This window comes from Nicotiana sylvestris, chromosome 1 (genome assembly GCF_000393655.2).
Source record: "Nicotiana sylvestris chromosome 1, ASM39365v2, whole genome shotgun sequence".
Lineage (NCBI taxonomy): Eukaryota > Viridiplantae > Streptophyta > Magnoliopsida > Solanales > Solanaceae > Nicotiana > Nicotiana sylvestris.
The window spans coordinates 25,343,648-25,359,808 of NC_091057.1; the positions used below are offsets into that span (position 1 = coordinate 25,343,648).

The window sequence follows — 16,161 nt, forward strand, 5'->3', positions numbered from 1 at the left end:
TGTAACTCACAAAACAGGAACACCATATCATGCTCAAACTCAAGGGCAAGTTGAGGTTTCCAACCGCGAGTTAAAAAGAATTCTTGAAAAAACGATTGGAATCTCAAAAAAAGACTAGGCTTTAAAATTAGATGATGCATTATGGGCGTACCGAACGGCTTTCAAAACGCCAACTGGAACATCTCCATATAGATTAGTCTTTGGAAAATCTTATCATTTGCCCGTAGAATTAGAACATAAAGCTTTTTGGGCATTGAAAGTATTGAACTTTGATTTAACCTCTGCTAGTAAGCGATTTATTTAGGTTAATGAATTGGAAGAACTGAGATTGGGAGCCTATGGAAATGCTAAAAATTTTAAAGGAAAAACAAAAATATGGCATGACAAGTTGATCCGACCAAAAAGTTTCAAAATTGGAGATCAGGTACTTCTTTACAATAGCCGACTCAGGTTATTCCCAGGAAAATTAAAATCTAGGTGGACGGGTCCTTACAATGTTATAGGTGTTACTCCGTACGGGGCAATTGAAATTCAGAAAAATAGAGGAGACAAGTTTAAGGTAAATGGTCACAGGCTAAAATTGTACTATGGAAGACATTTTGAACAACATCCATCGGTTACTTTGATAGACTGATGAATTCTGCAATTAATAAGTCGAGCTCAAGACGTTAAACTCAGAACTAAGATACAAAACCTGTAGCCATTGAGGGAGAAGCAGTGGAGCCTCATAAGCCCAACATAGATTTGGGTAATTAAATTCTTAATCAATTGATCTGGTCAATATTCAGGTTATTGTACAACCAGAACATCTCATGAAGGCCTCTACAAAAACAGAGTCACCTGTGCAAGAGTAACTCCATGGTGATCGGTATGCCTAAGTAACTGGTTGATTAACCATTTAATGAATCAATTCAAAATGTTGGCATAGGTAAATTTGTTGGTTTATATTTAAACCAGGACCAAATGACTGATAAGGTCTTAAATTAGTCAGTCTATTACATATAAAAACATGTGTTGTCACACACTCTTTCAAGTTTTTTCTTCTCTCCCTCTCTCTCTCTCTCTCTCTCTCTCTCTATATATATATATATATACATACATATACATCTTTTATTTTATTCTTAATTGTTGTTCTTGTACAATATTAAAGTTTTAAAGTAAAAGTTTACATATTTTTCAAAAATAATTTTTTTTATTTATGCCATATAACTTTCAAGTTTGTGATTTTATTTTTGTGAAGGCAAGAACGAGTATCTCCAAATTTGAGAAAGTATTGGAATTGAGAAGCATTATAATCTCAACAGGTAGAATCAATAAAATTCTACTAGAATTTGCCCCAAATGTCTATCAAGGCGAAATTCTAGACAACACTATTTTTAGAATAAAATTAGGCTTTCTTTGATACCTTTTTTAGCCTAACTATTTTTAACCACAAATATTTATATTTTACCTTCTAGCACCCAACTTTGAGCCCAAAAAAAAGGAGGGATAAACCCAATTTTATTGATACACCATATTGGTTTATCCTACAAAAAGATCGATACTACTCCTTCCGGTTATAGTTGAGAAAAAATGATTATTAAAGCAAGCGATGAAGGAATACTTGTGGAGTAAATGTTCTATTTCACTCGAAAAAAGGGGAAAAAGAAAAAGGAAACAACGTGTATATATCTGTAGAATAAATTCTTGGTTCAAGAAGCTTGAATTTAAGGAATCTATTGAGAGAAATGATGACTTAAGTGATATTAATTATGGAATTGGAGACCGGGACCTTTAGCTCAATGATAGAAATGTTGAGTTGTACATAGTTACTTTGGTAAAATAGTCAGCTCTCATAATAAAGCTGGATGGAACAAAGTCACTACCAATATATCCCTTTACCTTACCAGCATTAAGCCTATCATTACAAGCCTGAAAAAGTCCTAAATTAATTTTAGAAATTAGTGTTGATTATACGTTAGTGGAGACTTACATGAAGGGAAAGCCTATGGACAAAATTTGAGAAACTCGAAATTGTGATCATAATGTTATCAATCTCAAAAGGTTCATCAAAAAAGGAGTTGAAAGTTTTTGGCAAACAAAAGCAGAAGCAGAAACAAGGGATAGATTTGGCGACATGAAAAACTTATAGGTTTTGAATTTTATGTGAAATTTTATTTTTTTACTTTTGTACTCTACAAGAAACAACAATTATTAATAAAATTACTACCTCGAGGATGAGCAAGGATTCAAGTGCGGGGAAGTTTGATGACTATAAAATATTCATATATTATATACTTAAAAATAAATTATTTTAAATAATATATATATATATATATAATATGTCAATTATCTGTATTTTTTAATAGTATTTTGCAGGAAATAAAAATATCACGATAAAGCAAATAAAGGAATAAAAAGAGAAGTGCGAGGCATCATGGCGAAAGAACCACAAGGCATAATGGCAATAGAAGCACGACGCATCATGGCAAAAGAAACACGAGGCATCGTGGCACTTTATGATATTTGATTTCTATAAATAGGATGTTTGTGTTGAAAGGAGGAATATCATATGTGCCTAATTAGCAACTTTTCTCTAGCTTTTGTCTTTACTTCTCTCTTTATCTATATCATTTTATCTTGCAGTCTTTGAAATTTCTAAGAGTGTTGATAGTATTTTAAGTATTTATTTCTTTTTGAGATTTAAATACTCCATAATGGAGTAATCTCTTTTGTTGGGATAGTTGATGAAGCTCGATAGCGTTATAATATTAATCTCAATTTTACTACATGTTTGACCTGAAACTTTCTAATTATATTTCTATATTATGCTGGAATATTCGTTTTAATTAATTATTATCACTTCTATCTATTTATTCTCCAAAGTTAGTTGTATGTCAATTTTGTAATTCTCACGAAGCAAAATTAATATATGATAACTATTGGGTAAAATAATAGAGTGAGAGTAATTCTTTTTAAGCTATCATTCCAAGTTTGTAATCTTGCTTACTTCCATTCTAATTCTCACGGAGGAGTTGTAGTTGGCAAGATTATTGATTTTTAGTAAAAAGTAATCGCAAGAAGTTTTTGCTATCTTTTAGCACAAATCAGGCAAGAAAATTATTTCGGTTTAATCATCACAGTTAATATATCAATTGATTTACATAACCTCGCGGAGTGTTGTTAATTGATTATTTCTTAGTGAGCAAAATATAATTGTATTATCAATAAACGGTTATTCCTAAGAGAAATATATGTAGAAGCTAAGATTTTATTATTATCACGCTATCGAGTGAATTCAATGATTCCCAACTCATTTTAAATATAAATCTTCCGAGAGTTATTTTATTTCAACTTAAGAAATTTAAATTTTCAACAAATAAAATTTCATCAATTTGATTCTCTCAAATAGTAGTAAGAATATTATATGTTTGTAGCTAGATTCTCCAATCTCTGTGGGACGATATCATAAACTATACTAGAATTTGACAGAGTACGAGTAGAAAGATCTTATATGCATTGGCCTCGTCAGCTGCTAAGCCGGAGGCCACCGAAGCTATTCAACCTCAAGCAAAGGAAGTTCCCGATGGGAGCTCGAGCGAGGTTCTCGAACTGACTAGTGGCAAGAAAGCGCCCCGTCCTGAAAGGCACTTGGTTGATGAACTCAGAGAACCCAGCCCTGAGGTTCCTCGAAGGCAGGAGAAGGGCCCGATAGAACCACTCGGGGTGATTGATGTAGATGACTCTCTGCCAGGCCAGTCATTTTCTGAGGGACAAATATGGGATGACCAAGGTATGAAGACTTCTGATGGGGGAACATCCCATGGCGAGAATGACATCTTCGGCAAATACCTTGTCGAGATCGAAGAGGGCCCCAATCTTGACGCCTCGTTCATCCTCGAAAAGGTTGAAAAGCTTCGAAAGCAGGTAAACTTTGAGTTAACAACTTCATTCAGAGTTTGATTCTTGCTTTTCTGACCTCCTTCCTTAGTCTACGATGATCTTTGATCAGGCTTTTTCCAAGTCTCGAGCTGAGCTTGCCCGTTGTGAAGATGAGATCAGGAAGCTTATGTCATAGATGGATGCACTCAAGGTTCTCTATGCCAAAAGAGAAGGGAAACTCAATGATCTTCAAGCTAGTTCTGTGAAGGCTTCCCAAGAGTGGTCGAGCTCATTGAAAAGGTAATATAGCCTTTGTGGGCTTATTTTGTAATTATTTTTTTGGCGTCTAATGTTCCACCTTTGCAGTTCCAAGAAAAGGCAGACCTGGTGGAGCAGATCCGGGATGAGCTTAAGACCAAAGAGGTTGTAACCCTCGGGTGGAAGAAAAATATGGATCACTTTGCCTCTGAAAAGTCAGTCTTCAGGAACAGCTGTCCTCGGCCGAGAGTCAGCTTCAGAGTGCAAAGGAGGAGGGTCGTAAATTTAAGGAGCTTCACACTGAGATGGCCGCTGAGTTATTTAAGGTTAAGTCCGATCTAATGTGTTCGTGTCTTCTTACCGAACCGATGTTACAGCTGCCAATGCTCGGGCTAGGGAGATATCCATTGCAGCTGAGCTTAAGTTATCCTGCGCCGTCAATCATGCTCGGTTGGAATCTCGAAGCATACTCTCGAGGAAGTGCATGCCAAAGGCTTTGACCTTTCTGCAAAAATTGAGAAGGTGAAGGCCTTGGAAGAAGAGGCAGCTACACTGCTATCTACTGATGAGGATTCTATCAGCGTCTCCTAGAGCGGGGAGACGAAGATGAAGTCCCCGAGGGAGAAGAGGCCCCTGAAGATGTAGTTTCGATAAATGTTGCCCCCGAGCGAGTGATCCCGACGGTAGACTAGCTCTTTTTTAATTTTATATAAGGGCTCCATGGGGGAGTTTTGTAAATGTGTTTTATACCATCTCTTGAATATAAAAGACTTTTGCTTCATCTTTGTTTTTGTGTTAAATTTCGCCTTGCCTTCACTTTTGAAATGAGATTTGGTGTTGTTAACGATCAGTCCGATGTATTGGACTTAGAATATAATACCCTTAGGTTACCCCTAAAGGTTAGAAGTTCGAGCCGAGTCTTAAGTTAATTCGACGTCAGTTTGGGGTGAAGGACTTTTGAGTTCAAGCTAGGTAAGGTCTCGAGCATGGTGTGCTTCAGCCTTTAAGCTCCTTAAACATTGGCCCTTAGGCTTTTAAATATCGGCCCTTAGGCTCTTTATAGTTGTCCCTTAGGCTCTTTTAGGTTGGCCCTTAGGATATTTTGGATTGGCCCTTAGGATCTTTAGGTAGGGCCAATTCGGCCTCTATAATGGCTATAAATATTTCCCTCTTTCTGGCTAAAGACTTTAGTGAAAATTTTGGTATGCCTTAGCATGTATTTTGTGTATTCATATTCGTTCAATTTTTTCGAAGGTTCGATTGATTGGAACCTTGTTTGTAATTTGATATGCAATGTTAATCGAATACCTTTTGAGGTTTTTTCGAAGGCTGGTGTTATCGAAGCCTTCGCATTATTTGAGGGCTGATTATATCGAAGCCCCTTATAATTTGCTTTTGTTGAGGGTAGCCTGATTTTAACCGGTTTTTTTAAAGTATATGAAGGCTTTTTAGTTTTATAGCGGAATTTGGACGTCTCCGAGCTGCATTATTTCGGTTGTAGTCTTTTCATATGACCGCAGTCTTTTATATGGCCATAGCCTTTAGTCGCCGAGTGTGATGGCCTTGGCCTTAATATCGAGAGGATGCCTCTTTGAGGTCTTGTGAGCTCGAGTGTGCCTCTTTGAGGTCTTATAAGTTCGAGTATGCCTCTTTTGACGTCTTATAAGTTCGAGTGTTCGATGACTCGATGTGTCGATTGTTAATGACAGTCCCCGAGTATTCAAGTGCGTTCGGGGTTTTGGCCCCTGAGCCGTTAAATGTAAAAATAGTAGACTTCTTTGAGGCACAAAGTATTTTGATATAATAAGAATTCTTTTTCAAATAATTGATACATGCATACATGTTTTGCCGTTGGGGGCTTGACTATTCTACATGGACACGGTTCATTTGACCACTTGGCCCATTACAACATTCCCCTATCTCGTTGGTATGAATTGCTTTCTTCGAAAATGTGTCCTCCGAGATTGATGCCCCCCAGTGTTCGAGGTTGATTGAAAAGAAGCCTTGAATACTCGTTGAATATTCCTTAGGTAGCATATAGGTGTTGCCTCGTTAAAAACCTTGTCGGTAAAACCCATTTGGGATAAAACCCGATCTAAGGGGAAAAGAGTGCGACGCATGCTTTAAAACCCAAGGTCTTCGAGCCGAAAAGTGCCTCGATGCTTCCAATTGAACATCTGCAAGGAGTTAGTTTAAAATACAGATGGAAAAAGGGAGAATGTCATACCTCAGTAGTAATAACGTTTCAACAATGATACATTCCAATTGTTTGGTAGTTGCTCGCCTTCCATCGTGCTAAGTTTGTAGGATCCTTTCCCTACGACTCTAAGGACATGGTACGTTCCTTCCCAATTAGGGCCTAGTTTCCCTTCGTTTGGGTCTCGAATGTTAAGAGTAACTTTCGTTAGGACTAAGTCCCCGACTCCGAAATATCGAAGGTTCGTCCTTCTGTTGTAATACCTTTTGATCCTTTGTTTTTGCACGGCCATTCGAATAAATGTGGCCTCCTGTTTTTCATCTAGTAGCTTGAGAGAAGTGTTCATGGCTTCATGGTTCGAGTCCTTGATAGTATACTGAAACTTGACGCTAGGTTCCCCGACCTCGACTGGGATCAATGCCTCAAACCCATACACGAAAGAAAATGGGGTCTCCCCCATGCTTGACTTCGATGTCGTTTGGTATGCCCATAGCACCTAGGACAATACTTCTCTCCATTTCCCCTTTGCATCATCCAACCTTTTCTTTAGGTTTCGAATGATGGTTTTGTTTGTGGACTCAGCCTGACCATTTGCACTTGGGTGATATGGCACTGATAGAATCCTTTTGATTTTATGGTCTTCGAGGAATTTGGTTACTTTGCTGCCGATGAATTGTTTCCCATTGCCACACACTATTTCGGCAGGTATCCCAAACCAACATATGATGTGGTCCCATATGAAGTCGATGACTTCTTTTTCTCTTATCTTCTCGAAGGTATGCGGTTCTACCCATTTTGAGAAGTAGTCAGTCATAAACAAAATAAATTTAGCTTTACCTGGCGTCGTTGGTAGGGGGCCGACAATGTCCATCCACCATTTCATGAATGGCTACGGGGATAAGACTGAATGGAGTTGTTCACCAGGTTGATGGATCATCGGTGCAAATATTTGACATTTATCACACCTTCGAATGAACTCCTTGGTATCATTTTTCCATGTTATCCCAATAATCCCCGCTCTGATCACCTTGCGAACCAAAGAGTCGGTACCAGAATGTTTCCCACAAGTGCCCTCGTGGATTTCTCGTAATACATAATCGGTGTCCCCGGGTACCAAGCACACTGCCAGTGGTCCATCGAAGGTTCTCCTATACAACGTTCATTTTCATCGAGTGAGAATCGAGCTGCTTTAGCTCGAGGTGCTCTCGACTCTTTTTGGGTCCGTGGGGAGCTTCCCGTGCTTCAAGTAGTCGATGTACTTATTCCTGCAATACCATGTTAAACTTTTTGAATTAATTTTTGCATGGCCTTCTTTAACCACCGACCTCGATAGTTGGACGACGATCCCCGGGACGATATCATCTTCTTCAACCGATGACCCCAAGTTTGCAAGTGCATCAGCCTCGCTATTCTGTTCTCGAGGTACATAGTCCAGTGTCAATTCCTTGAAGTGGTGCAATGTCACTTGAAGTTTGTCTAAGTACCTCTGCATTTGATCATCTCGAACCTAGAAGCCCCCATTTACTTGATTACTACCAAAAGGGAGTCACACTTTGCCTCAATGACCTCTGCTCCAAGGCCTTTGGCTAGTTCGAGACCTACAATCATGGCCTCATACTCGGCCTCATTGTTAGTCAATTTAGAAGTTTTGATAGATTGCCTAATGACACTGCCCATAGGCGGTTTTAAAATGATGTCAAGCCCGGATCCATTCACATTCGAGGCACCGTCTGTGAAGAGGGTCCATACCCCCGATGACGTACCAATTTTTAGTAAGAGTTCTTTTTCTACTTCGGGTACGAGGGCAGGTGAAAAATTAGCCACGAAGTATGCCAAATTTTGAGACTTGACAGTCGTTCGAGGCTGATATTCAATATCATACCCTCCAAATTCGATGGCCCATTTGGCCAATCTGCCCGATAATTCGGGCTTATGCAAGAAATTTCGAAGTGGGTACATAGTCAATACACATATAGGATGGCATTGAAAATATGGTTTTAATTTCCTAGATGCGCTTATTAATGCAAGGGCTAACTTTTCCAAATGTGGGTACCTAGTTTCAGCATCTCCTAGGATCCGACTCACATAATAGACAGGAAATTGTGTACCTTGTTCTTCTCGAACCAACACACCACTTACCACCACCTCGGACACAGATAAATACAAGTAGAGTGTTTCATCCTCCTTCGGAGTATGGAGCAGGGGTAGGCTCAAGAGATATTGTTTTAATTCTTCCAAGGCTTGTTGGAACTCCGGAGTCCATGTGAAGTTGTTCTTCTTCTTAAGTGGGGAAAAGAAATGATGGCTCTGATCTAATGACCTCAAGATAAATCGGCCTAGGTCATCTATCTGTCCGGTCAGCCATTGTACGGCTTTCACATTGTTCAGTATGGTGATTTCCTCGATGGCTTTAATTTTATCGGGGTTGATCTCAATACCTCTATTCGACACCATGAAGCCCAAGAACTTGCCCGAGCGACTCCAAAAGTGCATTTCTTAGGGTTGAGCTTCATGTAGTACTTTCTTAGGATGTCGAACGTCACCTTCAAATAGGTCAAATGGTCCTCTGCGCGCAGGGACTTAACTAGCATGTCGCCAGTATAAACTTCCATAGATTTACCTATTTGATGTTCGAACATCTTATTAACTAGGCGTTGATATGTGGCTCCTACATTTTTTAGCCCGAAGGGCATTACATTATAACAATACGTACCATACTTCGTGATGAATGAAGTCTTTTCCTGGTCCTCCGGGTTCATTTGAATTTGGTTGTACCCGGAGTAGGCATCGAGAAAAGTAAGCATCTCGTGACCGGCAGTAGCATCGATCGAATGATCGATGTCAATGGGAAAGAATCTTTAGGGCATGCTTTGTTCAAATCTTTGTAGTCTACACACATTCTAAGTTTATTTCCCTTTCTAGGGACTACCACTATGTTAGCTAACCATTCGGGATATTTTACTTCCCTAATGGATCCTATCTTGAGAAGTTTAGTTACCTCTTCTTTGATGAATGCATGCTTTACCTTGGACTGAGGCCTCCTTTTTTGCTTCACCGCCTTAAATCTGGGATCGACACTTAGTCGATGGGTAGTTATCTCCTGTGGGATCCCTATCATATCTAAGTGGGACCAGGCAAAGCAATCAATGTTATCGATAAGAAATTGAATGAATTTTTTCTTGAGTTTGGGGGTTAACCCCATCCCCAGGTATACATTTCGTTCTGGAAGATGCTCGATCAATATGGCCTGCTCGAGTTCTTCGATCGTGGACTTCGTCGCATCCAATCTCCGGGGCAACGAAAGCTCGGGGGTAAGGAAATCTTCTTTTTTGTCTTTGACAACATGTTCATCGAACACCTGTCCCTCGGGATCAACCAAGGGTATGGGTTGTGATTGCTATTTGGCCACCCGTTCGTCCTTTAGCTTTTTCGATGTGCATGGTGTCGATACCGGTGCCAAATCATGTACTACAAACATCTCCTTAGTTGCATGCTACTCTCCATATACTATTTTCACGCCATCCTTTGTTGGGAACTACATCATTTGATGAAGGGTCAATGGCACCGCCCTCATTTTATGGATCCACGGCCTTCCAAGCAAAGCATTATACCTTATGTCACCTTCGATGACATGAAATTTGGTATCTTGTATGGTTCCAGCCACGTTGACTGGGAGGATGATTTCTCTCTTCATTGTTTCACTTGCCATATTGAAACTATTCAAGACTCGAGATACTGGTATGATTTGACCGAGCAACCCGAGCTGCTCCATGACCCTTGACCTAATTATATTTTTCGAACTACCTGGATCCACAAGGACACGTTTAACTTGAACTTTATTTAAAAGGACAGAAATTACCATTGCATCATTGTGAGGCTGAGATAAGACCTCGATGTCTTCCTCTTGAATGTGAGGGTGTCCTCGGGCATGTAGTCCCGAGTCCGCTTCTCCCTTGTGATAGATACTTTTGTACGTTTGAATATAGGTCCCTATGGGACGTCGACTCCACCGATGATCATGTGAATGACATGTTAAGGTTCTTTAGGTTCATTCTTCCTATTTGCATCCCTTTCTCGGAAATGGTTCTTGGCCCGTTCGTTGAGAAATTCACGAAGATGCCCCTCGTTGAACAACCGGGCTACCTCCTCTCTAAGTTGCCTGCAATCCTCGGTCCTATGCCCATGCGTACCATGGTACTTGCACATCAAGTTAGGGTTCCTCTAAGAAGGATCAGTGTGTATAGGCTTGAGCCATCTAGTATCTCTAATTTTGCCAATGGCTGAGACGATACTCGAGGCATCGATGCTGAAGTTGTATTCCGATAATCGGGGTGCCTCCACCGGTACCGAGTGCCTATCAAACCCAATTTTGCTCATGAGTCCTCGGGAACTTTGACCTCGATCTACTCTTCGATTATTCCGAGGTACATTACGCCTTGAAATGTTCCTCCAATCCTTGATGTATGGCTGATATCTTTCCTTATTCGACCTTGACCCTTGTCTGCATTTCCTGGCTCCTTTGTTAGTAACCTAGTTGGATAAATTGAGCCCGAGGGGGCTCCCAACTAGTCATCCTCGACCCTAACTTTTGATTGGTACCTGTTATGCACATCCGCCCAAGTCATGGCAGGATACTCAATCAAGTGCTGCTTCAGCTGCTTCGAAGCTATCGAACTTTGTTCATTTAGCCCCTGAGTAAAGGCTTGTACGGCCCAGTCATCCGAGACTGGTGGTAACTCCATTCATTCTAACTAGAAACGGGATACAAACTCCCTCAACATGTCATTCTCTATTTACTTTATTTTGAATACATGGGACTTCCTTGTTGCAACTTTTATGGCGCTGGCATGTGTTTTTACAAATGAGTCTACCAACATGGCAAATGAATCAATAGAGTCTGGGGGTAAGTTATTGTACCAAATCATGGCACCCTTAGACAGAGTTTCCCCAAACCTTTTTAGCAAAACAGACTCAATCTCATCATCTTCCAAATCATTTCCTTTTATGCCACAAGTATATGTGGTGATGTGCTCGCTGGGATTAGTGGTCCCGTTGTATTTTGGGATTTCTGGCATTCGAAACTTCTTTGTATAGGCTTCGGAGCTACACTCTGGGGGGGGGGTTTGCACGAACTTCTTCGAGTCCAGTCCTTTCAAAATCGGAGGTGCTCCCGGTATTTAGTCGACCCTTGAGCTGTATATCTCCAACTTTTTGTCATTTTCTTCAATCTTCTTTTCTCTGGTATCTATCCTTTTGGCGAGCTCTTCGAGCATCCTCATGATGGTGGGGTCAGTCCCAGAGTTATTTTCGATTGATCTCTCCGGTTCTGGTTTAGCAGGTCGAATATTCTCAGGTTCAGCTATGCTCAGGGTCTTATTTTGCCTCTGAAGTTGAGCGATGGTGATTTGTTGAGCCTGTAGCATCTCAAATATCACTTGGATGCTAATCCCCCCATCTTCCATTCCTCGTGCTCTTTGGTCACCAGATCGAGCTTCCTTGCGTTTATTCCCTACGGGACCTACGCCTGAGTCCGCGTTTAGAGCATTATGTGAACTGCTATCAACTGGCTCCATATTTGTCATTTCCTCAGGGTTGATTGGTGGTACACCGACCCCTATACTATTGTTTTCTCCATGGGATCCGAGACCGTCGTTTCAATGCATGGGCGCATTTGCTGAGCTAGACATATCTTAGCCTGAAATCAAAGAATCTTTGACAAGAAAAAGTGTAAAGACTAACGTGTGTTATCAAAAAACTAGCACTAAAATAATCACTATTATCTTTATCCCCACGGTGGACGCCAAACTGCTTACCTCAAAAAATGTGAGTAACAATTAAAGGTGATTTGTTGTTTTAAAGATATGTGATTATTCCAATACTAGTGAATATATAAGTAATATTAGGTTAAGTAAGAAGAATTGGTAAACCAAACCAGTGTTGTTAGAGCAACGGGGACCTCGAGCTTGATTATATTGGGGGCCTTGAGGTCAGTTAAGATCAAATATAGTATGACCAATAAAGTAAAAACAATAAAGCTGAAGAACAATTGTAGAGCACAGTAAACGAGAAAAGCATAGTAGAATGTTCTATTGCAGTGAAAAATGAGACGATTTTTTACAAATGATTGGGATCCCCTTTATATAGGAGGGGAAAACCCCTAATATGGTACATTCCCAATTATGGTAAAGAATTATATTGGTACACCTGTATAAAAACCTAGTACAAATTTATACCATTTCGTACAAATCTTATCCCTTAATTTCTGCCCTGATCCACGTATTCTTGAGAAATTCCTGCTCTTTCTTGAGTGTCATCGAAATTGTACTATCCTCGAGGCAGATCATGACTGGTCTCCTATTTTCTTCTCGAGGTGTGCATATCCCAGCTAGACTCGATTCTTACTTCGAGCTTCCGAAATCGAGCTCGATGTGTGGTCAAGTCTTATAAATCGAGCTCTCCAATTTAGACCGTATACAAATGGTAAAATTGTCTCCATGTGACCTATGTTCGAGTCATGGAAGCGGCCATTAACAATTGCATTAGGGTAGTGTTGAATATTAAAGTTTTGATAACTAACAAAGTATGACTAAATGTTCAAAGAACCAGGTACACAACGTAGCTGCTTAACTGCTCTAAAGAACCTGTTTTGAAGAACCTACTCCTCAGGAGAAAGAATCATCTCCTCCTGAGTGATACTTGTACGTCTGTACAAGGCAGTAACTTTATCTCAAAGTACCCAGGTCCGAGTTTGGTGGACGATGGCTACTATAAGTTATAAGGGTCATTGCTCAAACAGATATGGATAATTCAATCAGTGACTAAATTCCCAAAGCGTGTGGAATACTTGGAACAGTAGGAGTTCTATGAAAGAGGAAGCTGACTTTGAATAAGACTCCTAGAAGATCTCAAATCGTGTTTAAATAGGATTGATTTTGGACTTCTAAACGATCTATTAAGACTATTGAATTAGTTAGTGTATTTATCCCTGTAATAGTGCTGAGTCAGCATCTTTAGCTAGCTAGTAATGTTAGTTAGTTAGTGTTAGTATTGTGATTAGTTAGTCCACTACTTTGTATATATTGATTAGTGGTAGTTACATTCATTGTACTATTTATTTCATTGTCTAATAAAAACTTTCAACACCTTTCCTTTCTCTCTCTCTCTCTCTCTCTCTCTCTCTCTCTCTCTTTATTCGAGCTTCTTCAAGAAGCTTTAGTATCCTCCATTGGAAGAGATTCGGAGCTCGTTTCATACCTGAAATCTTAACATGGTATTAGAGCGGAGGTTCTTTTAATGACCACACTTCATCTCGTCCGACTATTTCTGATAGGCGAGCAATCTAGGGTTTTATTTTCTTCATCAACCTTAATTTGGGGAAAACTTGAATCGGACACATGCAGTAACGATTCGTTGAGGAATATAAGAAATCTCACACGTACGAAGACTGATTCAACTATTTTTCACAAAATTCTACGGCAATTACAGATCAAATTGATGAGACAACCACAACGTAGGCGACACAGATGATAATCGATGTTGGTAGCCCTCTTTATATACATCCTTCTAATAGCCCAGGTTCTACACTAGTTTCGGTTCTATTTGATGGAATTGGCTATCACTCCTAGAGAAGGAGCGTACTCAGAGCTCTTTCTGTGAAAAACAAACTAGGTTTCATCAATGGAGATAGTAAGAGACCTGATCTAGCGTATCCACTTTTTCGTCAATGGGAAAGGTGAGACGATATGGTCACCTCGTGGATCTTAAACCCATTGTCAAAAGACATAGCTGATAGTGTTGAATATGTAAACAACTCCGTCGAGCTGTGGAAGGAGCTGGAGGATCGATATGATCAGATAAACGGGGCTAAGTTGTACCAAATTCAGAAAGAAATTAATGACTTGAGTCATGGCGTGCTTGATATCACTCGCTATTACACAAAAATGAAGAAACTCTAGGAAAAATTGAACACTTTAAGTGCCAAAACTCATTGCAGTTGTGTGTGCACTTATGGAGCAAAAGAAAACATGCATAAGGCAGAACAGGATAGAAGGTTGATACAATTCCTGATGGGACACAATGAAGTATATACGGTTGTTCGAGGAAAAATACTTATGATGAATCCTCTACCAAACATGGCACAGGCATTTGCTCTTCTAATACAAGAGGAGAAACAAAGGGAATTTAGATCAAGGAATCAACTGAATGTTGACTCCACAACATTGAATATCAACCTAGGAGGAAGAAATTTCAAGACAAATTACTCAGCTGGGACTGGAAATCAGGTCACAAACAATAGACCTTGACCTTTCTGTGACTATTGCAAATGACAAGGTCACACTAAAGATAAGTTATATAAGCTCCATGGATACCCTCAAGGTTTCAATCAAGGACTACAACAATACAAGCAAGGTACACAGGGATACAATAATAACACAAGGAATAAATTCCATGGCAAATTCAATCACAAATGTAGAAAGAGGAGAAGAGCTGGAACTCAAAGGAGAATGTCAAAATGTGAGTCTTTCAAAGGAGCAATATGGACAAATTGTTATCTTGCTGCAACATTTTCAAATAGAAAACACTAGAGAGAACTCAGCCAGTACAAACATGTCTAGGGGAGCATCAGTAAACTTTGCAGGTATGGTTGCTTGCACTTCTTCAACTGATTTTGATAATCCATCGTGCAAGTGTTTTAGTGCAAAAGCTGACTTATGGATATTAGATTCTGGGGCATCACATCATATGACTTTTAATAGAACTCACCTTCAGAACATAGTAAACCTGTCATATCCTCTATTAGTTAAACTTTCAAATGGTTACAAAGTCAAGGTAACGGAAATTGGAAATGTATTCCTAACACCTAAAATTGTCCTGTATAAATTCTTGTTCATTCCATCTTTCAAATTTAACCTAGTGTCTATCAGTTTCCTAGTAGCTCAAATGCATTGTATCATTCTCTGATACTTCCTGTATACTGCAGGCCCCTTCACTGAAGAGGCCTCTGGAGATTGGTAAGTTGTTTGATGGGTTGTACTTCCTCTGTTCTAAGTTCCTGAAGAAAGGTAGTCTCAAACCAGACTGTGATCTTTCTTGTTTTTCTGTTCACACTGATGATGTAAATACTGTGCACTGTTTATCCCACTCTCATAATTCATTCTCTATTATAAATAGTTCCATCTACAACAGTGATAATAAAGAAAGTGTTTCTGGTTTGTTTTCTAATTCATCTCTTAGTGATAATGTGGATCTATTGTGGCATTTCAGACTTGGTCATGTACCCTTCAGTAAAATAAACGGGATTCCTACTATACCTACAACCTTTTCCACTAAACAACCTTTCATGTGCAATATTTGTCCTATGGCCAGACAATCTAGACTTCCCTTTCCCCAAAGAACAACTGATACTACTGAGATTTTTGAAATACTCTATGTGGACATGTGAGGTCCCTATCATGTGGCCACACACAAAAATTTCAAGTACTTCCTAACTCTAGTAAATGACTATAGTAGGTCCACTTGGACACATCTCTTAAGTTGCAAAAGCAACACCCTACAGATAATAAAGGCCTTTGTAAGCATGGTGGAAAACCAATTTAAAACAACCATTAAGTGTATTAGGTCTGATAATGGTTTAGAATTCACTAGCAATGAGGCAACTTCTTTCTTTCAATCCAAAGAAATAAATCACCAAAAGACATGCCCATACACACCACAATAGAATGGAGTTGTGGAAAGAAAACATAAATATCTTCTTGAAGTAGCCAGAGCACCACTCTTTCAATCCAAATTGCCATTGAGATATTGGGGAGAGTGTATCCTTACAGCAACATTCCTCATCAATAGGC

The 16,161-nt window shown here is 39.6% G+C and overlaps 1 protein-coding gene across 1 annotated transcript; it reads left to right on the forward strand.

Annotated features, from left to right (window-relative positions):
• Nucleotides 1–14,058: 14,058 nt before the first annotated feature.
• LOC138891270 (uncharacterized) lies at nt 14,059–14,619 on the forward strand. Its single transcript, XM_070174574.1, has 2 exons — nt 14,059–14,186; nt 14,310–14,619. The coding sequence occupies exons 1-2, from the start codon at nt 14,059–14,061 to the stop codon at nt 14,617–14,619; spliced, it is 438 nt and encodes a 145-aa protein (XP_070030675.1).
• The last annotated feature ends 1,542 nt before the right edge of the window (nt 14,620–16,161 follow it).

Excerpts from the sequence above, each read along its gene's own strand:
- LOC138891270 (XM_070174574.1), top strand. The coding sequence starts at position 14,059 with ATGGTCACCTCGTGGATCTTAAACCCATTGTCAAAAGACATAGCTGAT. Across the intron at positions 14,187-14,309 it reads CAGATAAACGGGGCTAAGTT|TTGTGTGTGCACTTATGGAG; the intron begins GTACCAAATTCA and ends AACTCATTGCAG.